The sequence below is a fragment of the Musca vetustissima genome, unplaced genomic scaffold (genome assembly GCF_032173495.1).
Source record: "Musca vetustissima isolate MV318-11 ecotype Yass unplaced genomic scaffold, APGP_CSIRO_Mvet_v1 utg86088, whole genome shotgun sequence".
Classification (NCBI taxonomy): domain Eukaryota; kingdom Metazoa; phylum Arthropoda; class Insecta; order Diptera; family Muscidae; genus Musca; species Musca vetustissima.
Genome location: NW_026881184.1, coordinates 44,484 through 69,013, shown reverse-complemented (window position 1 = coordinate 69,013; position 24,530 = coordinate 44,484). Strand labels below are relative to the sequence as shown.

The 24,530-nt window shown below is 34.8% G+C and overlaps 1 protein-coding gene across 1 annotated transcript in view; it reads left to right on the top strand.

Annotated features, from left to right (window-relative positions):
* The window catches only part of LOC133327212 (uncharacterized), a 60,668-nt gene extending 39,387 nt beyond the window's left edge, over positions 1–21,281 (top strand). Inside the window, exons 4-12 of the mRNA XM_061535774.1 lie at positions 10,363–10,575; positions 13,101–13,919; positions 13,988–14,167; positions 14,232–14,612; positions 14,682–15,162; positions 18,461–18,562; positions 20,710–20,868; positions 20,941–21,008; positions 21,130–21,281. Coding sequence (XP_061391758.1) covers positions 10,363–10,575; positions 13,101–13,919; positions 13,988–14,167; positions 14,232–14,612; positions 14,682–15,162; positions 18,461–18,562; positions 20,710–20,868; positions 20,941–21,008; positions 21,130–21,245 — 2,519 coding nt within the window. The 3' untranslated portion in view covers positions 21,246–21,281. The remainder of the gene's footprint in view (positions 1–10,362; positions 10,576–13,100; positions 13,920–13,987; positions 14,168–14,231; positions 14,613–14,681; positions 15,163–18,460; positions 18,563–20,709; positions 20,869–20,940; positions 21,009–21,129) is intronic.
* The last annotated feature ends 3,249 nt before the right edge of the window (positions 21,282–24,530 follow it).

Here is a 24,530-nt window from a genome sequence, read left to right as displayed (position 1 = left end):
TTATTTCATTATCGGTGACAAAACAAATATGACAATGTTTTATGCCCCAAAATGTCATTTCAATGGACCACTCTTTTAGAAAGTCATTGTTAAAACGTTTTTAGCCTATTATGTTTTTGTTTTGCTGTTTTCGGCAGAGTGGAGAGAGACGACAACATTGTTTGAAGAAAATACTCTCCGCAGGTTACTCTTTATATTTCTGTCACACGAAAAATTATGATTTGTGTCCCCAAATTGCGCCCAAAATGTATAACATTACTCATAGCATTGGATTTTGAGTACATTCGAATGGTATTTTTTTAATGTGTAGTTTTCGTAGACAAGGAGTTGTGTTCGGTAATATATATGTTTATAGAAAATCTTAATTAGAGAATTTCCTTTATTTCATTCTAAGAGAGAAATCCAATATAACAAAGTTTTATGGCAGAAAAAAGCAAATCAAGCAACAAGCAATTTGTAGACTATAGCTATATGAGGAATTGGGTAAGAACACATTTTTGGAGAGTGATTTTCACCAGGAATGAGCTGAAGGACACGTAAACATTGGTTGAACCAAATACTCTTTACGAAGTTCGCTTCATTTCTTGCTTGCATGCAATATATTCACGAGCAAGTTTTTTAGCTTAAAACAGGGTACTAATTGAAAAGAAGTTTTGGGGAAAAGAGAACTTTATTGGTCCATATTTTAAATTTTATAGGAAAGTCTTAAAAATTAATGGATTTCTTAGTAGGTTTTTAGTAATAACAATTATTATTGTAAAAACCAACAATTTGTAAATTTATGTCAACATTTTTGTTTTGTTTTTTTTTTAATTTTTCTTACAAAAGGAAATCTCCAACAAATTTAAGTAATTTTCTTCAAACAATCAACAAATGATGGAGATTACCTTGAATGGCTGTTTTCTTATTTTTTTCTTCTGGAAAATTGCAAATGCATGCGATATTCTATCTATTGTTTGAGGAATAATAAATGCTTAAGGTAATGTGTTAATTCTTAATAAGAAACTGTAATTGTAAAGTTTAATTTCATGTGAGAAATTACCATTGTAATTATATTTGAAAGAAAAAAGGAAAAAACCTGAAAATGACGGATTACTGTAGATGAAGGTTCTTTTGGTGAATTTTTGCAATTTACCTTAGGTTTAGGTGAAGGTCTGTTGGGTAATTTTGATTGCAATTTTTTTTAATGAAATAGTGTTAAAATTTTCGTGGGACTTTCTGCAAATGACTAATGTGAAAAATGGCGTAGGAGTGTTATTGAAGGAGCTGCAGATGTGAAATCGTTTATGTTCTGGATCATTTCCTGGATCTGATAAATTAGGCTGCTGTCGATGTTTCATATTTGAAATGTATTTTCGTAGGGAAATTAAAATATACATGCATGATTTTCTATTGATTGATTGTTTCCTCCTATTCGATATTGCCAATATAATCTTTTGGGTGATTTGGATTTTTTTTTACATTTTTTAAAGAAATGTAGGAAAAAATATTTCCTTTTAAGATATCATCAGCCCCATACCATTGTGTTCCAGTATTTAAAATTCATAGTACATATATTTAAAATCTTACATCCGCTTCTTACTTTTGTTTATTACACCATAATAACGAAAGACTTAAAACACAAGCATCCTATTAAATTTTATTTTGATAAAAAATCTCGCCATGACATTTTTTTACTTTTTTATTAACCCTTTTGTAGTCATTAGACCACATTACAAGTTGTAATTATTATTTTTTTCTTCAATGCTTATCATCACCGATTTCGGTCGCTTTTCTTAACTATATCCCAAAATCTTGTTTTGGGATTATTGTTATTATTTTTTTTTCTTTTTTCACTTTTATGTGATGTTCTGTGTGTATATGTAATATGTGTTAAGTGAAAATTAAATTAGTTCCGGTTGTTAGAGAAATAAAAGGAAAATAAAAACAATTTAATTGTTTTAGATAATGAGATAACAATTTTTACTTTCAATCTTGTAATATTTTTTTTTTTTTTTTTTTTTTTGAAAACAATTTGGAAATATTTCCTATGAAGAATTTTCAGAACTTAAAGTTTCGTTATACGGTAATATTGTTTGATCAAAATACTCTTCAAAGGCTTCTCTTCATGTTTCATTAGCACATCATATATAAATAATGAAGCCTTACACCCCATATTCAATAATTTCCTTACCATTACGAATATTATGCGAGAGTTAAAATTTTATTTGGAGGAATTGTTTATAACAAAATTCCTTTTATTTCATTCTCAGAGACAAATCAAATATGACAACGGTACATTTGAGGCATGTACCGTCACTTCAATAGACTATTCAACAGATAACAATTTGTGATTAATTTAATTTAAAGATTTCTGGGATAAGGAGTTTTTAGATTGCATTTTTCGATGGGATTTAGGACAGAGAGGCGACAACAGTGTTTGAACAAAATACTCTCCGAAGGTTGATCTCTATATCTCTCTCACACATTGTAAATCTATAATGAAGTTTAGGGCCTCAGAATGGCGACCAACGTGAATAACATTTTTTACTACTCTTTAATTGAGATTCATTTCGTCAAATTGAATTTTTCGATAAGATGGAGGACAGAGAGGCTATAACATTGTTGGAAAAAATACTCTCCGAAGGTTACTCTTTATATCTCTCTCAGACATTTTGCATCTAGAATGAAATTTAGGGTGTCAAAATGCCGCCCAAAGTCAACGAAAAAAAATTAATATTACTCTTTAATTGAGATTCATTTTGTCAATTTGAATTTTTCGATGGTATGTAGGGCAGAGAGACGATAACATTGTTTGAACAAAATACTCTCCGAAGGTTGCCCATTATATCTCTCTCACACATTGTGAATCTGAAATGAATTTTAGGGCCTCAGAATGGCGCCCAATGTGAATAGCATGTTTTTATTGCTCATTAATTGAAACTTCATTTGAAACTTCATTAATTGAAACTTCATTTTTCAATGAGAGGCAGGGCAGATAGGCGTTAACATTGTTTGAACAAAATACTCTCCGAAGGTTTCTCTTTACATCACTCTCACACATTATGTATCTAGAATAAAGTCTATGATCTCAGAATGGCGCCCAACGTAAATAGCATTTTTTATTAATCTTTAATTGAGATTTGGATTTGTATGAGAATTTTCCCCCGAAAAGAGTAATAGGATTACATGGAGAAATTACTCAATAAAAAATTCTCTTTATTTCATTCTCAGAGAAAAATCAAATGTGACAACGTTTTATGTCTACAAATGTCACATAAAACTTAGTGTAACATTATATACGGCGTTTTGGGATAACACATTTTTAGATTTTTTTTCAGTGGGATGTAGGGGAAATAGACGAACACATTGTTGGGACAAAATGCTCTCCGTAGGATACTCTTTATATTTCTCGGTTATGAAGTTTCCCGTCATAAATTGGCGCCCAAAGTGTATAACATTTTTTATTAGATTTTAATACCTCTCTAGGATATTGTGATATTGCATTGAGCTTAATTTTTACCATGAAAGGAGTTACTGGAGTTAATAGGGTTACATGGAGAAATTATTCCTTAACAAACTCTCTTTATGTCATTCACAGAGACAAATGAAATATGACAACGGTTTATGACTCCAAATGTCACTTCAAATTTTGTGTATCATTATTTAATGGTTTCTACGATAACACCATTTTTAGATTGCATATTTCAGTGGGATGTAGGAGAAATAGACGAGCACATTGTTGGGACCAAATGCTCTCCGTAGGACACTCTTTATATTTCTCTCACACGTTATGTCTCGGTTATGAAGTTTCCGGTCTTAAATTGGCGCCAAAGTGTATAACATTTTTTATTAGATTTTAATACCTTTCTAGGATATCGTGATATTGAATTGAGCTTAATGTTTAACCTGGAAGGAGTTACTGGAGTTAATAGGGTTACATGGAGAAATTATTCCTTAACAAATTCTCTTTATTTCTTTCTCAGTGACAAATTAAATGTGACAACGTTTTATGCCTCTAAATGTCACTTTAAATTTAGACTAACATTATTTAAAGGTTTTTGGGATAACACATGTTTAGATTGAATATTTCGATGGGATGGAGGCGATATAGACCAGCACATTGTTTGGACAAAATACTCTCCAAAGCCTACTCTTTATATCTCTTTCACACATTATGCCTCGGTTATGAAGTTTTGGTTCTCAAATTGGCGCCCAAAGTGTATAACATATTTTTTATTAGATTTTAATTACTTTCTTGGATACCGTGATATTGAATTGAGAGAAGAGAAAGAGGGATAAGAGAGATGTGATAACATTGTTTAGAAAAAATACTTTTCGAAGTTAATTTTGTATATCTATCTTACATAATATTCAGTAATAATGAATTTATGTGTCTCAAATTGGCGACCAAATTAAGTGACAATTTGTAAACATTTTTTTGTAAAGAAGAAAAATTCGGAATTTACAAAAAAAATGGGATAATTCAGGTATTCGTGGGCCGAGAGAGATAACCACATTGTTTGAACAAAATACTCTCCAAAGGTTACCCTTTATATCTCTCCCAAACTTTATGCATCGATTATGGAGTTTTGGGTTTGAAATTGGGGCCCAAATTGAGTAACAATTGTCAAAAATTTTTTTGAAAAAAATCGGATTTGTTTTTATTGATTAGAAAAAACTCTAAATAATTGTTTTCGTTTTGAAAAAAATCGGGAACATTTTTTAATATATGAGAAAAGTTCAAACTATTTTTTTCCAAAAAAATATTCGGTAAAATTTTTTCGTACAGAAAAAAATGTAATATTTTCTTATTAAAATATTGTATTTTCGTATTGAAGAAATTCTAAAAAATAGTGTCTGAATATTTTATCGTAAAGAAAAAAATCCCTTTTCTTATTTTTATTTTTAAGAAATAACTACTAAGTTGCGGAATTGCAAACTGCATCCAAACTGTTCCATTAGAATTACAAATAATATCCACGAACAAAGCCATGGCATGTCATGCCAGCAATTCTCGACACACTCATCGCACTTAGATGGCGGCTCTCCCTCACCTGCTTAGGCACCGTCAACAGGGCCCAGGCATAAATAAGAAATTACAGCACTTTTTCCTGATTCTCCTCTTGTAATTTGCCTAGACATGGGGGGATACCTAAATTTTTGCACATTTCATGTGCGGATGATAGCTACTCTCATCGACGATGTTAAAATGAAAGAAAAACAAGTGTCTATGAAATAGCCCAGATTTGAGCTGATAAACTAAATCGTATCGTAAACATAATGAAAATGAAAGATGAAGAGAAGAAAAGAAAAAAAACACCAACAAAATAGCAGAACTTAAGCTACTAGTCCGCAAGATAATATCAGCAACGAAGAAAGTCTGTCCGTCCCGGACACCTCTGTTTGCGAAACTGTAACACACAATCAGTGGAAGGAAGCTTTTACGGCTGCTGATCATCATCAGCTGCACCACAGTTGGGCTGAAGAACGCCACATGTGGTGGCACTAAGAATTGTTTTATTATACCAAACAGATAAGATAGAATAGGTAGAAGAACCATGCCATTATTTTATTACCACCTTTGGTGGTTTTGAAGACGGCTTTTTGTTATTGTTGTTGTTTAATTCTAGATTTTTTGCGATATTCTTGTTTTTCTGTTGGCTGATTAAGGCAACAAGTGGTATTGTTTGAACCCAGCTTGGGGTTTTTATTATTGTTATTAGTTTTTCTTAGGTTAGCAATTGCTAGGTTCTGCAGAAATTGTGGATTAGGGATGTCGGATTGGGATTTCAGAAAAATAGAAAAAAAATTAGAACCGCCTATAAAACATAGATTTTTTACATTGAAGAGTCTAACAAAAATTACAGTATAAATTTCCAAAATTTACCTTAAAAAATTTGAACATCGGCATTGTCAACCCTACACAAGCTTAGTACTGTAGCAGGGGAGAAGAAAAATTGAAATTATTTCAGGGTTTTATTATTATTTAGTTATTACCGACATCACGTGGCCACAGAAAATATGCCGCGTAGTATTTTTTCCCCCCTGCAATTTATTCATTCTCTCCCCACTTCCACCTGTTTTCTTAATGGGTGATCATCAAAGAATCATCTTTTTATTCGGAAGCACTTTTTTAAAGTTTTGCCTGCCTTCCTACCTCTTTTGTGTAATGGGCGGTGGTAAAAATTCTGAACTACTCCCAAATGATTTATATCATGATTCAACTGTTATGGAGGATGTAATTTGGTTTGATTTAAATCTCATATCCGGCTAGGTTTGAAAATTACATCGGCTTTATGACTTGTAATAAAATTCGAAAAAAAAATAGAAATTAAATAAAGAATGTGAAATCTGATGTTTAAGAAACGCCATTATCTTGCAGGCGAATTTTCTCCGTCAAAAAATATAGCGATTAAAATTTTTTTCTAAAAACATGTTATGCCAGAAACCTTTAAAAAAGGTTTTTATGTTGGGCGCCAATTTCTCCAAGTAATGCTATTACATCCATCACCTATTTGTAGGCGATATTTTTTCTTCAAAATAAATTACAATCAAAAGTCATAAAAAATTTACTTAAAAATGTATTTTTTACGTTGGGCGCCAATTTGAGACACAAAACATTAATATTGATACATAATGTGTGTGAGATATATAAAGAGTAATCTTCGAAGAGCATTTTGTCCGAACAATGTTATCGTCTCTCTCCGATGCATCCAACCGAAATGTGTTATCTAAAAATATGTTATCCCAGAAACCTTTAACAAATGTTTGTCTAAATTTGAAGTACCATTTACAGACATAAACCTTTGTCATCTTCGATTTGTCCCGGAATTAAATAGAGATTTTTGTAACAAATTTTTCAAGTAAGAAATATTTTTTCAAAGTCCTTGTAGACGCAATTTCTCCTTTAAAGCAAACAATAAAGTCATCAATATCATTAAAAACTGTTATACACGTTGGGCGCCAATTTGAGGCATACAACTTCATAATTGATGCATTATGTGTGAGAGAGATATAAAGAGCAATTTTCAGAGGTCATTTTGTCCGAACAATGTTATCGACTCTCTCTACAATATTTAAAATACCCAATAATTCGAGTTAAATTTTCTTCTACAGAACTTTTTTTGTGACAGAACTTTCGTTCCATAAACCGACCTTAGAAAAGATTTCCAGGTCTGCGTCGGTCCTTTCCAATTTGAAAAACCATTTTCGGCAATGTTGTCTTCGACTTGATCTCCATCAGCTGCTACGCTTTTATATGCCTTCTGGGCTGGGGCATCTTCATCCATTCTGACAACATTACCTAGACAACGTAGTCGCCGCTGCACCTCAATACGCCTAACAATGTCAATGTCCGAGAATAGCTAATACAACTCATGGTTCATTCGAGGGCGATATTCACCGTCAACGCAGATCGACCCATAGATCTTTCGGAGAATTTTTCTCTCTCAAACACTCCAAGAGCTGTCTCATCTGCTTGCGTAAATACCCATGCTTCAGATACATATAGCATCACTGGTAGTATCAGCGTTTTGTGGCCTTGTTTTTGAGTTGTTTGCTCAGACCATAGTAACATCGGTTGGCCATCACTATCCTTCTCCGAATTTCAAAACTGATGTCATACGTTTTATTTATGGCGGTACCAAGCGGTTTATAAAATCTTTGACTACCTCGAAGCTGTAGTTTTCAAGTTCCACAGTTGGTCCGAGTCTACTGGACGTCTTGCGCGTTGATACCATCGGCTTGGTCTTCTCGCCGTTTACTGCCAGACCCACTTTGGCAGACGCCTTATAGGAGGTGATGCAAATGTGGTATACCCATTTGTTTTTAGATTGCCAAATTTTTATTTTTTATCCGATTAAATTGAAATTTTGCACTTAACATGCTACATGTGTTGTCTTTCCATGTATCTATTTGAAAATAATATTATTCTAACAATTTGAGAGATATTTGAGAAAATATTAGAAATTCCATAAAAATCGATTTTAAAAAAAGTGCAGGTAATGTGGTATACCACATGATGTTAATGTGGTATAGTATAGTTTTCACTTCCAATTTATATATTATAGAATTTATTGTTTTTAATGAATGCGAATTAGCTCGAGATTTATGTCTGTTAAGATTTTTAACGGATACGTTGAGTGGAACTTACATTTTTTTTATATAATAATGTCTACACATGTCAATATTTAATTTTTGTATGGTGAAGTTGTTAAAACTCATAGCCTTTGTTTTTCATCCTTGTGATTCATGGTAGACTCTCGTAGAGTACAAATGTTTCACATAGTAATGAGATTTTGTCTAGTGCTGGCCTTTTTTCATGCAGAATCAAGGTATACCACATTACCTACACTTGTGTTTACTGAAGAAATGTCTAGTTTTTTTTCCAAATTGGTGATTATGTGGTGCAATCGCGCATATTATTTGATTTTTAGTTCATACTGATTATTTTAATGCTTTAGTAATAACGATTAAAGTACATCCGTAAAACAAAAAATTATTTTTAAACTTCAACCGAAAAAAAGTCAATTTCATGAAAAATTTTATTTTTGGTACTGATTCTCAACGTGATTTAAATAAATTAAACAGGTCATTGCTATCTTATTTTTTTGAGAACAGCAAACTATAGAACATGATTTAGTTATTCTAAAATTTTCAGTTTACAAAAAAAGTGACTATACCACATTATCAACCTATACCACATTTGCATCACTTCCACTATCAATTTGTTCAAAGGTGGCTGTTACCGTTCTCAGTGTTCGACCCATTATATCGATGTCATCGGCGTAGGCGAGTAACATGTGTTGTTTGGTGTACAGAGTGTCATTTCTGTTCACTTTGACCTTTTCCAGCAGGATGTAAAAAAGGTCACACGACAAATTATCACCTTGTCTGAATCCAGGTTCGGAATTAAAAAGGCTCCGAAAAGGGCTCCTTTCCGACTTTAACTGCCGATCTTGTGTCTGTTAAAGTTATCCTGCATATCTGAATTAATTTTGCAGGAATGCACCTCTGAACGGATAGGACTGTCGAATGTGGCTTTACAGTCGACGAATAGCTGGAATGTGTCGACGTGTTTTTCGTGGTTCTTTTCCACGATTTGGCGCAGAGTGAAAATCTGGTCAATGGTGGATTTGCCAGGTCTGAAGCCGCATTGGTATGGTCCAATAATGTCATTGACCATTGGCTTCAGTCGTTCACACAGCTCGATGGATAGCACTTTATATGCGATGGGAAGGAGACTTATTCCTCTATAGTTGGAACATATCGTCTTGTCTCTTTTTTTTGTGCAAGGACACAGGATTCTTCTAGCCAAATTGTGCTAATCATGTGGTGCATGCTCCTTACCAGCATCTGGCCACCAGTCTTGAATAGTTCGGCTTGTAAGCCATCGGCACCTGCTGCTTTATTATTCTTCGGCCGATTGATTGCTATTCTGACCTCATCTTGGCTAGGTGGTATACACTCTATACCATTATCTCTGATTCATCTGATCATCTTCACTGTTACTATTTGATACCAGAAGTTTTTCTAAATGTTCCTTCCAGATCCTCAGCACGCTGTCTGTATCTGTCACCCGGTTTCCTTCTTCATCTCTACAGGAGGATGTGCCTGCACCAAAGCCTTCGGTATGGTGTTTTACCCGTTGGTAGAATTTTCAGACTTCATTCTGACACCTGTACATCTCGATTTGCTCACGCTAACTTTTTTCTTGACTTCCTTCATTTTTCTGAAAATATGTTTCTCCTCTCTCCTTTTCTCCCGATAATTTTCCATCACATTGCGCGTTGCTACTGTCTGCAGGATTGCCCTATACGCTGCGTTTTTCACATCAGTAGCATTACGACTCTACTGATCGTACCATAGGTTTTTTGGTGATGGTTTTTTGGTACCCAAGTGTTGCTTTTGCTGCAGTTTGTAGGGAGTGGGTAATTCTTTGCCATTGTGCTTCTATACTATTATCGGGACAAGAAGTGCTTTCGTCAAGCAGGTGGGTAAGTTTAGCGGAATAGGCCTTTGCTATCTGTTGTGTTTAGCTTTTCGACGTCGAATTTCCATGTTACATTAGATCGCACCTTTGCTGCTACATTAAGACGGGTGCGAACCTAAGCTGCCACAAGGTAATGGTCCGAATCGATATTCGCTCCTCGTATCGATCGAATCATTACATTTTCCTCCTTTAAATGATTCAGAAAGGCCATACACCTTAGGCAAATATTGTGATTAATTTAAGTAATATGTATATTATTTTATTTAAGTATATTACCTATTATTTTAATTAAATAATATTTGTATGTGTATGTGTGCATTTTATTAGTTCCCCCTCCCCCTTATCTACTCATTAGTTTATTAATAATATTTTTTTTTTTCTTTTTTCAGTTCTAAATGTGGCCGCTGGCAAGGCACCCATGCAAATTTCCACCGAAGGTTCCGGTGCTCCCCAAAAAGCCATTGACGGTTCCACATCGGCCTTTTTCACACCCGAAACATGTTCGCTGACCAAAGCGGAACGTTCGCCATGGTGGTATGTAAATTTATTGGAACCCTATATGGTGCAATTGGTGCGTTTGGACTTTGGCAAATCGTGTTGTGGTAAGTATGAAGGAAAAAATACAAATTACTATATGAGTAGGTGTGTGTGTGGAGAGTGTGTGAGTGTGGAGGAGTTCAATAACCTGGCTGGCATATGTGTTGCCTAGACCAATACCCATAACCAGCCAATAAATAACAACTAACTGTCTTGAAGGAAAACAATGTTAGTTAACAGTAGCTGGAGGTTGGTTGTTGTTGCATCAGTGGGTGATGTTCGGCAGCCATTACCAGATTATGGTCAGAGAGAGCGAGAGGGAGAGAAGAAAAATTGTATCTAATTTTTTTGTGGTCCCCCATAAAAAAACCTGTCCTTTTATTGTAACACCATTACCAAGTTTTTTTTTCTTTGGAAATTGATAGGTCTCTTAGTCCAGCCACTTTTTTTCTTAGCGCCAAAAAAATGGCAAAACAATCAAAACCCCCACCACCAACAACGACATCAAACCCATCTCTCTGCAATGCTCAAGATCTAAGCTTTTCTGATGTGGCTCACATGCTTTCACTTTGGCTTGGTCTGCGATTTAACAAAAGTGTTATGTGAGTTTCAAAAAAAAACAGCAAAGTCACACAAATAACAACAACATTGTTTACCTTCCGATCCGATGAACAATAACAACAACCACAAAAAACCTGAGGACCCAAAAAAAGTAATGATGTTTGCCCAACTTCAAACAAGCAGCCAGCAAGCCAGGCAATTCATCCAACCCCACCAAACGGTGAATGGTGTGGTGCTGGTGGTAGCTGCCGCCGCATCTGAACTCATCACCGATTTTTTGTGTGTTGTTGGTTTTCTGTCTTTCGTTGTTGTTGTCTTGGGAAAAAATACCAGATTTTTGTGTGTGTGTTTTTGCGCAACCAACCTCCGTTGTACAATTTATGATTACTTTCACTGAAATCTGTACTCACACGAAGTTTTAGTTTTTCGATGCAATACTCCGCCGCAGCTACCCCTCTCTGGGCCACAGAGTCTCAAACTTGTAAAGCCGCTTGATAATGACCAAGTACCCACACTTTGTAATAGTGGCCTGGCCAAGCCTATGATGAGGCAGGCAGCTGAACGATTATGACCAACCACAAGAAAAACATGGTCATAATGATGCGATGATTCCGCCGCTGTTGCGGCTGTCTGATGGCGTTGATGTGCAATCAATGCAATCACTTTTAGAGCTTCGTGGTTGTTACTGCTGGACTTTTACATTCCCATATTGCCTAATAGTCATTAATGGGTAATTTCTAACCAGTCAAAAAAAACTTAGTGGTTAAACAACCAAAAAAAAATAGTTAGGAAAGTTGAACTAAGAAGTGACCTGAAGAGGGGTGGCTCAAAAAATATTCCGAATATTCCCATTTTTTTCTATAACAAAAAACATTGTTTTCGATTTTTTTCTTATAACACAAAATTGTTACCGAATTTTTTTCTATACAGGAAAAAAAAATTTTTTCTATTCCGAAAAAAATATTACCAAATTATTTCTATTCCGAAAAAATTATTTCCGAATTTTCTTCCATTCCAAATAAATTATTTCCCAATTTTTTTCTATTTCGAAAAAAAATTTCCAAATTTCCGATTTTTTTTTCTATACCGAAAAAATTGTTTCCGATTTTTTTTCTATACCGAAAAAAATTTTTTCCGAATTTTTTTTTATACCGAAAAAAAATATCTCCGAATTTTTTTCTATACTGAAAAAAATTGTCTCCGAATTTTTTGCTATACGGAAAAAATTGTCTCCGAATATTTTGCTATACGGAAAAAAATTGTCTCCGAATTTTTTTCTATACGAAAAAAATTGTCTCCGAATTTTTTTCTAATCCGAAAAAATTGTTTCCTAATTTTTTTTCTATACCAAAAAAATTGTTACCGAATTTTTTTCCATACCGAAAAAAATTGTTACCGAATTTTTTTCTATACCGAAAAAAATTGTTAACGAATTTTTTCTATACCGAAAAAAAATTGTTTTCGAATTTTTTTCTATACCGAAAAAAATTGTTACCGAATTTTTTTCTATACCGAAAAAAATTGTTACGGAATTTTTTTCTATACCGAAAAAAATTGTTACGGAATTTTTTTCTATACCGAAATAAAATTTTTCGAATTTTTTCTATACCGAAAAAAAATGTTATCGAATTCTTTTCTATACCAAAAAATAATGTTTCCATTATTTTTTTCTATTCCGAAAAATAATGTTTTCATTATTTTTTTCTGTTCCGAAAAAAAAAATTCCGAATTTTTCTATACCGAAAAAATTTGTTTCCGAATTTTTTATACCGAAAAAAATTGTTTCCGAATTTTTTTCTATACAAAAAAATTAGTTTCCGATTTTTTCCATACCGAAAAAATTGTCGGACTTTTTTCTATTCCGAAAAAAATGGTTTCCGAATTTTTTCTATACCAAAAAATGGTTTCCGAATTTTTTTCTATACCGAAAAAGATTTTTTTCCGAATTTTTTCTATACCGAAAAAATTTGTTTCCGAATTGTTTTCTCTCTTTAATTTGTCTCTTCTTTATTGTTCTCTCTCTTTCCAGGCAACAAACCCGCCACCATTGTGGTTCGAGTCGGCAATAATCGTCCCGATTTGGGTACCAATCCAATTTGCAATCGTTTCACTGGCCTACTGGAGGAAGGACAACCCCTCTTCTTGCCCTGCAATCCCCCTATGCCTGGTGCTTTTGTTTCGGTACATTTGGAAAATAAAACCCCCAACCAGCTATCGATCTGTGAAGCCTTCGTCTATACCGATCAGGCCTTGCCCATTGAACGCTGTCCCACATTCCGTGATCAACCTCCAGGTGCCTTGGCTTCGTACAATGGCAAATGTTACATCTTCTATAATCGTCAGCCGTTGAACTTCTTGGATTCGTTGGCATTCTGTCGTTCCCGCGGAGGTACCCTGATCAGTGAAAGTAATCCCGCCCTGCAAGGTTTCATTAGCTGGGAGCTGTGGCGTAGACATCGCAGTGATGTTAGTTCTCAATATTGGATGGGTGCTGTACGTGATGCTGTCGATCGTTCCACCTGGAAATGGGTTAATGGTGAAGAGGTGGCCGTATCGTTTTGGAATCATCCAGGCGGTGATGAGGATTGTGCAAGATTTGATGGTTCCAAGGGATGGTTGTGGAGTGATACGAATTGTAACACACATCTGAATTTCATTTGCCAACATCAGCCAAAGACTTGTGGAAGGCCAGAACAACCTCCAAATTCCACCATGATTGCCTTGAATGGTTATGAGGTTGGAGCACAAATCAAGTATACCTGTGATGCAAATCATTTGTTGGTTGGTCCTTCGACCAGGACATGTTTGGAAACAGGTTTCTATAATGAATTCCCACCGGTGTGTAAATGTAAGTAAATGGTTTTCCGAGGTGGGATGATTTGGTCCAGAATTTAATGTTGGTTTTTTATTCTGCAGATATTGAATGTGGTCTCCCTGCCTCCATACCCCATGGTGGCTATGACTTGTTGAATGGCACCGTTGGCTACTTGAGCTTGGTTAAATACCGCTGCGATGAAGGCTATGAAATGGTGGGCCGAGCCCTGCTCACCTGCGATTTTGATGAACGCTGGAATGGCCCCCCACCAAGATGTGAAAGTAGGTGTTGAGATTTTTTTCAAATTAGAAAAAATATTAAATTTCTCTCTCTCTCTTTTTCTAGTTGTTGAATGCGATACCCTGCCCGGCAACTACTACAACACCATCATCTCAGCACCCAATGGCTCATACTATGGCAGCAAGGCAGAAATTACCTGTCCACCTGGTCATCGTTTGGAGGGACCCAGCACCCTTACCTGTCTATCTTCAGGACAATGGAGCAGTGCCTTGCCACGTTGTATTAAGGTGGAACCCACAACAACATTGCCTCCACCACCACCACCAACCACGGCGGTGCCCACAGTACCCTCAACCACTTCGTATAGACCCAAGATTAGCAGCACTACCACCAAGAAGGCTTATCGTCCCACAACAAGCACAACTAGTACCAGTAGCACGGCTCAACCCACCAGCGGAGGACCACAAGTGGAAATCAATGGAGAAAGTAAGTTGGAACCCCACCTCATCCCTCAACTCATTAGAACTTCTTAAATAACCTGTATTCTCCCTACAGCCGATTCCGATGAAGATGTCACCTATGTTGTGCCCGGTACGGTGCGCGAAGAATTCCCACCAAGACGTACTGTGCGCCCCGTGCTCACTCCCAACAAACCCAAGACGACACCAGCCTATGAAACACCCAGTAGACCCACAACCGGAGCATCGAGCACCTCAAGACCACCCACCTACTACAGTCCTCCCACACGTACTCGTGCTCCTTATGTTCCAACCACCCAGAGTGTTGAGACCACCACCCGCAATATTCAAAATGTCATACAGAATGCTCATCCTCAGGATAATGAAATTGCCGATAGCGTCAATATTCGTCACAATCAATCGCCGAATGTCAATGTGCCCTTCTCCGTAGAGAACACCAATCACAAAGAGACCAAGGAAGCGAAACTTAATTTGGGCGCCATTGTTGCTTTGGGTGCCTTTGGTGGTTTTGTATTTTTGGCTGCGGTCATTACGACGATTGTCATATTGGTCAGAAGGTAAGTTCGGGGTTGAGGTGTAATTTTTATTTTTTTTCTCTTCTCTTTCTCTCTGTCTCTTGCTTCAAGCTTATTCATGCTTAGCTTTATTTAATTTTTTTTATTTTGCACTCATTTTTTCGCCGGTTGTTATTATTGTTGTATTTTTTTAACTCCTAAAGCACTGCCTGCCTTTCGTTTTGTTTGCGATCGTAATTTAGATATTGTAGATTTTTCGTCCCGAGGGTTTACGAAGAGAATGTAAATTGTATTTTCCCAGAATTCTTCCAAAATAGAATTCGCAAAATGAAGGGAGCTGTAGGGAAAGACTATTTGTCGTTAATTGTTGCTACTATTTTTAAGATGCTTGATATCGAAAATTGAATATATCGGTCCACGTTTTTGTATAGGCCCCCAATATTCGGTAATTTGGAGAAGTTTGGGCACATTTTTCACTGTTACCGAATTTTTCCTATACCGAAAAAAATTGTTACCGAATTTTTTCTATACCGAAAAAAATTGTTACCGATTTTTTTTCTATACCGAAAAAAATTGTTACCGATTTTTTTTCTATATCGAAAAAAATTGTTACCGAATTTTTTTCTATATCGAAAAAAATTGTTACCGAATTTTTTTCTATATCGAAAAAAATTGTTACCGAATTTTTTTCTATATCGAAAAAAATTGTTACCGAATTTTTTTCTATATCGAAAAAAATTGTTACCGAATTTTTTTCTATATCGAAAAAAATTGTTACCGAATTTTTTTCTATATCGAAAAAAATTGTTACCGAATTTTTTTCTATATCGAAAAAAATTGTTACCGAATTTTTTTCTATATCGAAAAAAATTGTTACCGATTTTTTTTCTATATCGAAAAAAAATTGTTACCGATTTTTTTTCTATATCGAAAAAAATTGTTTTCAAATTTTTTTCTATATCGTAAAAAAATTGTTTTCGAATTTTTTTCTATTCGAAAAAAATTGTTTCCGAATTTTTTTCTATATCGAAAAAAATTGTTAACGATTTTTTTTCTATATCCGAAAAAAATTGTTACCGAATTTTTTTCTATACCGAAAAAAATTGTTACCGAATTTTTTTCTATATCGAAAAAAATTGTTACCGAATTTTTTTCTATATCGAAAAAAATTGTTACCGAATTTTTTTCTATATCGAAAAAAATTGTTACCGAATTTTTTTCTATATCGAAAAAAATTGTTACCGAATTTTTTTCTATATCGAAAAAATTGTTGCCGATTTTTTTTCTATATCGAAAAAAATTGTTTCCATTTTTTTCTATGCCGAAAAAATTGTTTCCAAATTTTTTTCTATTCGAAACAAATAGTTTTCAAATATTTTTCTATTCGTAAAAAAATTGTTTTCGAATTTTTATCTATTCGAAAAAATTGTTTCCGAATTTTTTTCTATGCGAAAAAAATTATTTTCGAATTTTTTTCTATTCGAAAAAATAATATTTTCGAATTTTTTTCTATTCGAAAAAAATTATTTTCGAATTTTTTTCTATTCGAAAAAAAATGTTTCCGAATTTTTTTCTATGCCGAGAAAAAAATTGTTTCCGAATATTTTTCTATGCCGAAAAAAATTGTTTCCGAATTTTTTTCTATACCGAAAAAATTGTTTTCGATTTTTTTTTATTCGAAAAAAATTGTTTTCGAATTTTTTATATTTTAATATTCGAAAAATATTGTTTCCGAATCAAACACTCACACACACACGAATTGTTGTATTTTTGTTGATTGTCCACCTGTGCCTCCACCTCCTACCCTATGTTGTTTCTTACTCTTCCTCTCTATCTTACCTTTCTCTTATCTCTCTCTCTCCGTGTGTTTAGCACCTCGAACAGCAAACGGCGGCACAATGCAAAACATTTCTCATATCCACCTCCACCACCATCGTCATTACCACCATACTACATTCCGAAATCGCGTCTCCGTTATATGCCACCACCCATGACCATGATGACGACGGCGACCACCCAATTTAATGCCTCCACATTCGATCCGAAAAAATCGTATATATGTGGTATGGATAGTGTACGTTCGTCAAGATTATACGATCACTATAGCGTTAGTTCAAGTTGTAAAAAGGAACCGTTACCCTCCATATGGAATACCGGCATTTTGGCATTGCCATTCGATGATCAGAAATGGGGTCGTCGTGAATTGAGTACATGTGGTCGTAGTTATGCCACAAGGGCTGGTATTTTCAGCAGTGAGCAGCAACAACAACAACGTCAGCAGGATGAAACGAAAAATAAATCCGGGAAGGATATGAAGGATAATTGTGAAAGTATGAGTACGGCCAGTAATAAACATATTATGGATAGTGATCTCTATTAGAGGTGCACACCACGCCACAACGAAAACTTATACACCGATCGCTACACAGTGCCAAAGATCAGAGAATAGCATTTTTATTTTTAATTTTTAAATTTCAAATCGAATACGAAAATCCAAAACCAAAAAAAACATAACACAAAAATGAACAAATAATTGAATTTTGAAGGCCATAACTAATACCAAAAAAAACAACAACAAAAATCCAAAGCAAATTCTTCGAATCGTCGTCGCCTCTCTATTTTTAAGTTGCAACAAGTAAGCCGATTTTTCTTTGCTCTCTCGCTATACTCGTAACTACCTTAGCGATATCCACTCTCTTTTTTTGTTCTCTCTTTATTACACAAAACACACTATACTCTCTACTCAACAATGTGATAACCCAACAAACAATTCCAGACAAAAAAAACAATTAATCCAAAAACCAACAAACAAACAAAACTACAACAACAACTTCATACCATTTATTCATACAACAATCAACAACAAAAAGTCATACTCTGGCAGAACAAGAAAACAATCATCATCCATTCCATTTGCAAATGCCGCCTGTTGCTGTTGCACGTCTCTGGTTCTTAAGAGGGGGAAAATTGGGGAGGGGAAGGTTGTTTTTTTTGCACGTCTTCTTATATAAATATGTGAATAACTCCATTATGATTTTGTTTATATTTTAAGTTGAATTTTTATTTTCGATATTTTGTATGTGTTATTTTTTATTATTATTTTTTCTCCTAACTCGCTCTCTTCTCTATCCTTTCTCTCTTATTTATATTTTTTTTTATTTGCTCATTATCACCCTGTAGTGTGTAGATTTTTGTTCGTCACATTTAAATGTTGTAACCCATTATATTATTTTTTGTGTCTCTTATAATTTGCATTTTTTAACTCTTATACGAATAAACTCTTATACGTTTTTTTATTAATCGCTATATTTCTCTTCCTCATATTTTCTTCTCTTTATAGAAATCGTACCACTCAGCATTATCGCCACAGAGCATCACCCGATTGTAATACCGTTGCCTCGTTTGATAGCTCCACATCGGGATCCCGTAATGGTCTCAATAGGTAAGGGATATTTTGAATTAAAAAAAAAGTTTTCGATATTTAGGAATTTAAAAAAATTTTTTTTTTTTTTTTTTGAAATATTGAAGAGTTTTAGCGTTCTGAATTATGTCTAGAATGATGTGTGTTAAGTTTCGTAAAAATCGGTTCAGATTTAGATATAGCTCCCATATATGTTTTCGTCCGATTTTATGTAAATGGTGCACCAATATAAATAAATAGGGACTATTTATCGTTCGATTTGCCTGGTATTTCGCATAGTGTACTAAATTAAACCAAGCATGATGTGTGTTAAATTTCAAAAATCGCTTCAGATTTAGATATAGCTCCTTTATATATTTTAGTCGGATTTTATATAAATGGGTGCTGAGGGCTTAGAAATCTCAGGCATCAGCTTCCTGGATGTACTAGGGCCACCAATAGGTTTCTCCTTCTATGAAGGGACTACCGTGGTGGTCTTAGAACTGGGCCGGGGATTCTATCAAGCAAGAAGTCCCTCTCAATATTATCAGGATAGTTCCTGGAGAACTTCCGGATAAATTTGAGGTTCCTCTTCTTAAAAAGGAACTCCTTTCCCGTGATGGAGTCGCTGTCCCGTCCGACGTATCGGTTACAGTAGTTAACTGCTCTCCAGTACATCTTTTTGGCAGCGATCTCCTTGGCATCGACTTGCCTAACAGATACTGTTACTGATGAATCATCCATCTTATCGAAGGGGCTCTCTTCAGTGCCAGTATCCGTTTCGACAGCAATTTCCTGAGTAGTCTAGCGACATCACTACAGGCCGTGGAGATTGAGTGCAGATCTTCAACCTCGCCAGGGTTTACTTCCCTAGTCAGCAACTGGGAGGACTCTCCTTGCTTCGAAGGAGACTCCATGGTCGCTACTGTGGTTATCACCGTAGTGCTAATCACCGTAGTTTCCTTGATGTCTTCCACGTCCGACAAGGGCTAGTCATCCCAGAGCTGATTCGGGATGCTCTCCTGACTAAGGCGGAAGGAGCCGGTTTTCCAAAAAATTTTGAGGAGATATCCGACTGCCTCTCCAGGCTTTCCTTAACGTCGTCGAGAGTGGGACAAGAGGCAAAAGAGAGGTCCAGGGGGGTAACTTGGGTCGTCAACACTTATCTGGCCTTATAAAGTTCGAGACTGAGGCAGCCACACCATCATCAGTCGAATAATCGCATAAATTATTTTTGTGGGGCGGGATATTAAAATTCGGCTCCATAGAAAGTGCTGTAAGTGAGGGATTGAGGTCGACCATGGCATAGCCTCTTACCATGGCAAGGACCTGGTATCTAAGCCTGAATAAGCTTGTTAAGGCGCCCAGGTATCAACAAGGCTCCGTTCTAATACAGTCGGGACCCTGACTGCAAACCGTAGAACGCTGATAGGCTGTAAGTGAGGGATTTAGGTCGACCACGGCATAGCCTCTTACCATGGCAAGGACTTGGCATCTAAGCCTGAATAAGCTTGTTGAGACGCCCCGGTATCAACAAGGCTCCGTTCTAATACAGTCGGGACCCTGACTGCAAACCCTAGAACGCTGATAGGCACGAGGTCGCATGGCACCCCAGCGTTAGGGGGGACACTTTAAAAACCCAGGCCCAGGGATCATAGGCACTCGGTCATTTCCTCCGACACTCTCCCCCTGAGCCTGCTGATTGTCCGCGACTGTTTGTTTGTTCATTCACAGCTACCCAATGAATAGTTTTGGGCTTCCCACTATCCACAACCTGTGTACGCGTCCGTTAGCATTCAGCTCTGCTCCCCGCAGGCGGAACAGAAATCGATTCAGATTTAGATATAGCTCCCATATATATTTTCATCGGATTTTATGTAAATGGCGCACCAAAGTCCCTATATAACATTCGATACGCCCGAAAGTTGGCATAGCGTACTGGTGTGTGTTAAATTTCGTGAAAATCGGTGCAGATTTAGATATAGCTCTCATATATATTTTCTTCCGATTTAATGTAAATTGTGCGCCAAAGTCCCTAAATATCTTTCGATTTGCAGGAAATTTGGCATAGCGTTCTTAATTAAGTATAGAATGATGTGTGTTAAGTTTCGTAAAAATCGGTTCAGATTTCGATATAGCTCCCACATATATTTTAATCCGATTTTAATTTTATTTTTTTTCACTTCCAGATATTACCGTCAAGCCTGGGAAAACCTACACGAATCGGCCTCCAAAAATAGTTCACACAATGCCCTGCGTCGCAAAGAGACTTTAGATCCGCCAGCCATGACCCGATCCAGAGATAATTTAAGAGATAACATGCAAAGGTCCAGGGACAATTTGGATCGGTAAATAAATAGCTTAGGGAACTTTTCTCAGAAAAATAAATAAAATGTCATTTTTTTTTTGTATTTTTTTAGCGTGGGACGTGACAATTATGGTATGCGTGATAATTCCGAAATGGTCGTTTCCGATGTCTGTCTAAAAGGTAATGTGAATTTTGGTAAAATAAAAATTATTTTTTTTTCGTTTTCAAAAATATTTGTTGTTATTGTTCTGGCGTACCTTTTGAAACTAATAAAGACTTTCCCTTACCCCCTTTCACTTAGAAAAGAAACGTCACCATCATCATCACCACAAAAACGGTTCTTCACGCAATGGTGAATATCGCGACCACTCGGCGGGTAGACGGGATCATCATCGACACAGTGGAGGACATTATTGACCAGCTATGATCATTACCATCAATGTAGAGCAATAATACAACAAAAAACCAACAACAACATATTACAAACGGGATGCAATATTCACAAACTAAGAATACATAAAATGCAGAACAAACAAAAAAACAACGAATCATAATTAATAAAAATTATTATTTTAAGGTTAATTTTATAATTTTTGTTAGATTTTTAAGCAACAACAACAATTATTTCCAACTATCCCAAAAAAAAAAAGATGAAAAAAGCACAACAAGAAACAATTACCCCAAAAAATATGCTAAAGTCAATAAACGAATTAGTTATTAAGTTTTTTAGAAGAAGAAGAAGAAGCAGCAGCAGTATCATAAATAAGCTTTGAAAGTTTGCAAAAGCTTCAAGGAGAATGCAAAACGTTAATGTTTGACTTCTATAGCTTTGTAAATTATAAAGCTTTCGGATAAAACATTAGCAAAACATAATGAAATCTCTTTCCAAAAAAAGCTTCCCCAAAAAAAGCTTGGCTAGACTTAAAAAGCTTCAAGGCATTTTTTCAAAAATTTCAAAAAAAATAATTGTTTTGTTTTAATTACTTATGAATAACTTGGTTTAATTTATAATACATCCAGAGGTGGGCAACCTACTACCAAGGTCTCCGGAAACTGGATTTTAAGCTAAATCGATTTATTCATAAAAAAAATACTTTGCAAAAAATTCCAAATTTTTTTTATAAGAAAATAAAAAAACATATTTTATTAGAGTGCCATCAACGGCATCAGAATTTTTCTTTTTAAAATCCCATATCACACAAAAACACACCTATTATTATACTCTACTCGCATGAATTTTTCTTATACAAAAAAAAACACAATAATTATTGGCATTATTATTATTATTTTTTATTATTTATGTTATATATCATAAGTCAAGTTTTAGAACAGCATTTCTTTATATTTTTTTTATAATAATGTAATATTATTTTTTTGTTTAATTTTTTGAAACAAAAAAAAAACAGAACACAACAACGACAGAGCAATATTTGTAATTTAAATATTTTTTTGTTTCTTTTTTCTTGTGTAAATAATAAATTATTTATAAACTGATATATAAATATATATAAAAATACTAATTTACAATATAATAAAAATAAAACAGAAAATATAAAAAACGAAAATAAAAAATACGATTTTTTAATTTAAAAAATGGGAGGGGTAGGATTTTTTAAAAATATTTTTTCCAGCATCTAAGAACTGGGTGGATTTTTTAAACAATATTTTTTCAAGGCCGATATAAGGCGTGGATTTTTTAAAGAATATTTTTTCAAAAAATACTAATTTACAATATAATAAAAATAAAACAGAAAATATAAAAAACGAAAATAAAAAATACGATTTTTTAATTTAAAAAATGGGAAGGGTAGGATTTTTTAAAAATATTTTTTCCAGCATCTAAGAACTGGGTGGATTTTTTAAACAATATTTTTTCAAGGCCGATATAAGGCGTGTATTTTTTAAAGAATATTTTTTCAAGGCCTACATGAGGCTTAGGCGTGGATTTTTTAAAGAATATTTTTTCAAGGCCTACATGAAGCTAAGGCGTGGATTTTTTAAAGAATATTTTTTCAAGGCCTATATGAGGCTTAGGCGTGGATTTTTTAAAGAATATTTTTTCAAGGCCTATATGAGGCTTAGGCGTGGATTTTTTAAAGAATATTTTTTCAAGGCCTATATGAGGCTTAGGCGTGGATTTTTTAAAGAATATTTTTTCAAGGCCTATATAAGGCGTGGATTTTTTAAAAAATATATTTTCAAGGCCTATATAAGGCGTAGATTTTTTAAAAAATATATTTTCAAGGCCTATATAAGGCGAGGATTTCTTAAAATCGGACGAAAATATATATGAGAAATATATTTATATCTAAACTTAGCACACATCATTCTTAACTTATTTCAGTGCGCTATGCCAAATTTCGTGCAAATCGAAAGATATTTAGGGACGTTGGAGCACCATTTACCTTGAATCGGACGAAAATTTATATGGGAGCTATATGTAAAAGTGAACCGATTTTCAGGAAACTTAGACCACATCATTCTAGGCTCAATTCAGTACGCGATGCCAAATTTCGTGCAAATCGAATGATATATAGGGACTTTGGTGCACCATTTACCTTAAATCGGACGAAAATGTATATGGGAGCTATATCTAAATCTGAACTGATATTCACGAAACTTAGAACACATCCTTCTAGACTTTATTCAGTGCGTTGTTCCAAATTTCGTGCATATCGAAAGATATATAGGGACTTTGGGGCACCATTTACAGTAAATCGGACGAAAATATATATGGGAGCTATATCTAAATCTGAACCGAATTCCACTAAACTTAACATACATCATTCTAGACTTAATTCAGTGCTCTGTACCAAAATTCGTGCAATTGAAAGCTTATATAGGGACTTTGGTTCACCATTTACATTAAATCGGACGAAAATATATATGGGAGCTATATCTAAATCTGAACCGATTTTCACGAAATTTGGCACATGTTATTCTCAATTGAGCACACCATGCAAAATTTTTCGCATATCGAAATATATATCGGGACTTTGGCGCACCATTTACCTTAAATCGGACGAAAATGTATATGGGAGCTATATCTAAATCTGAACCGATATTCACGAAACTTAGAACACATCATTATACACTCAATTCAGTACGCTATGCAAAATTTCGGTCATATAAAAATATATTTAGGGACCTTGGCGCACCTATATCTAAGTTATATCTAAATCTGAACCGATCTTCGCGAAATTTAACACACATCATTCTAGGCTTATGTCAGTACGCTATGCCAATTTTCAGGCATATCGAAATATATTTAGGGACTGTGGCACACCATTTACCTTAAATCGGACAAAAATATATATGGGAGATATATTTAAATCTGAACCGATTTTCTGCAATTTCAATAGGGTTCGTCCTTGGGCCAAAGAAATGAGCTGTGCCAAATTTCATCCTAATCGGATCATAAATGCGACCTGTGCTTTGTTTACAATTTAACATCTACAGACGGACGGACATGCATAAATCGACTCAGAATTTGATTCTATGCATATTCTCAAAAGGAACCATGTGTCTATTTCGTTTCCTTTTGCCTGTTACAAATATATGACATAATACCGTGTACCACAGTGTGGTGAAGGGTATAAAAACCGAAATACCCAATTACAACCACTTTGGTTAGGAAACTACGATGAGGATCTTAAAAAAAATCGAAAATCATTCGGGACACTTATTTATAGGTGCTACTAG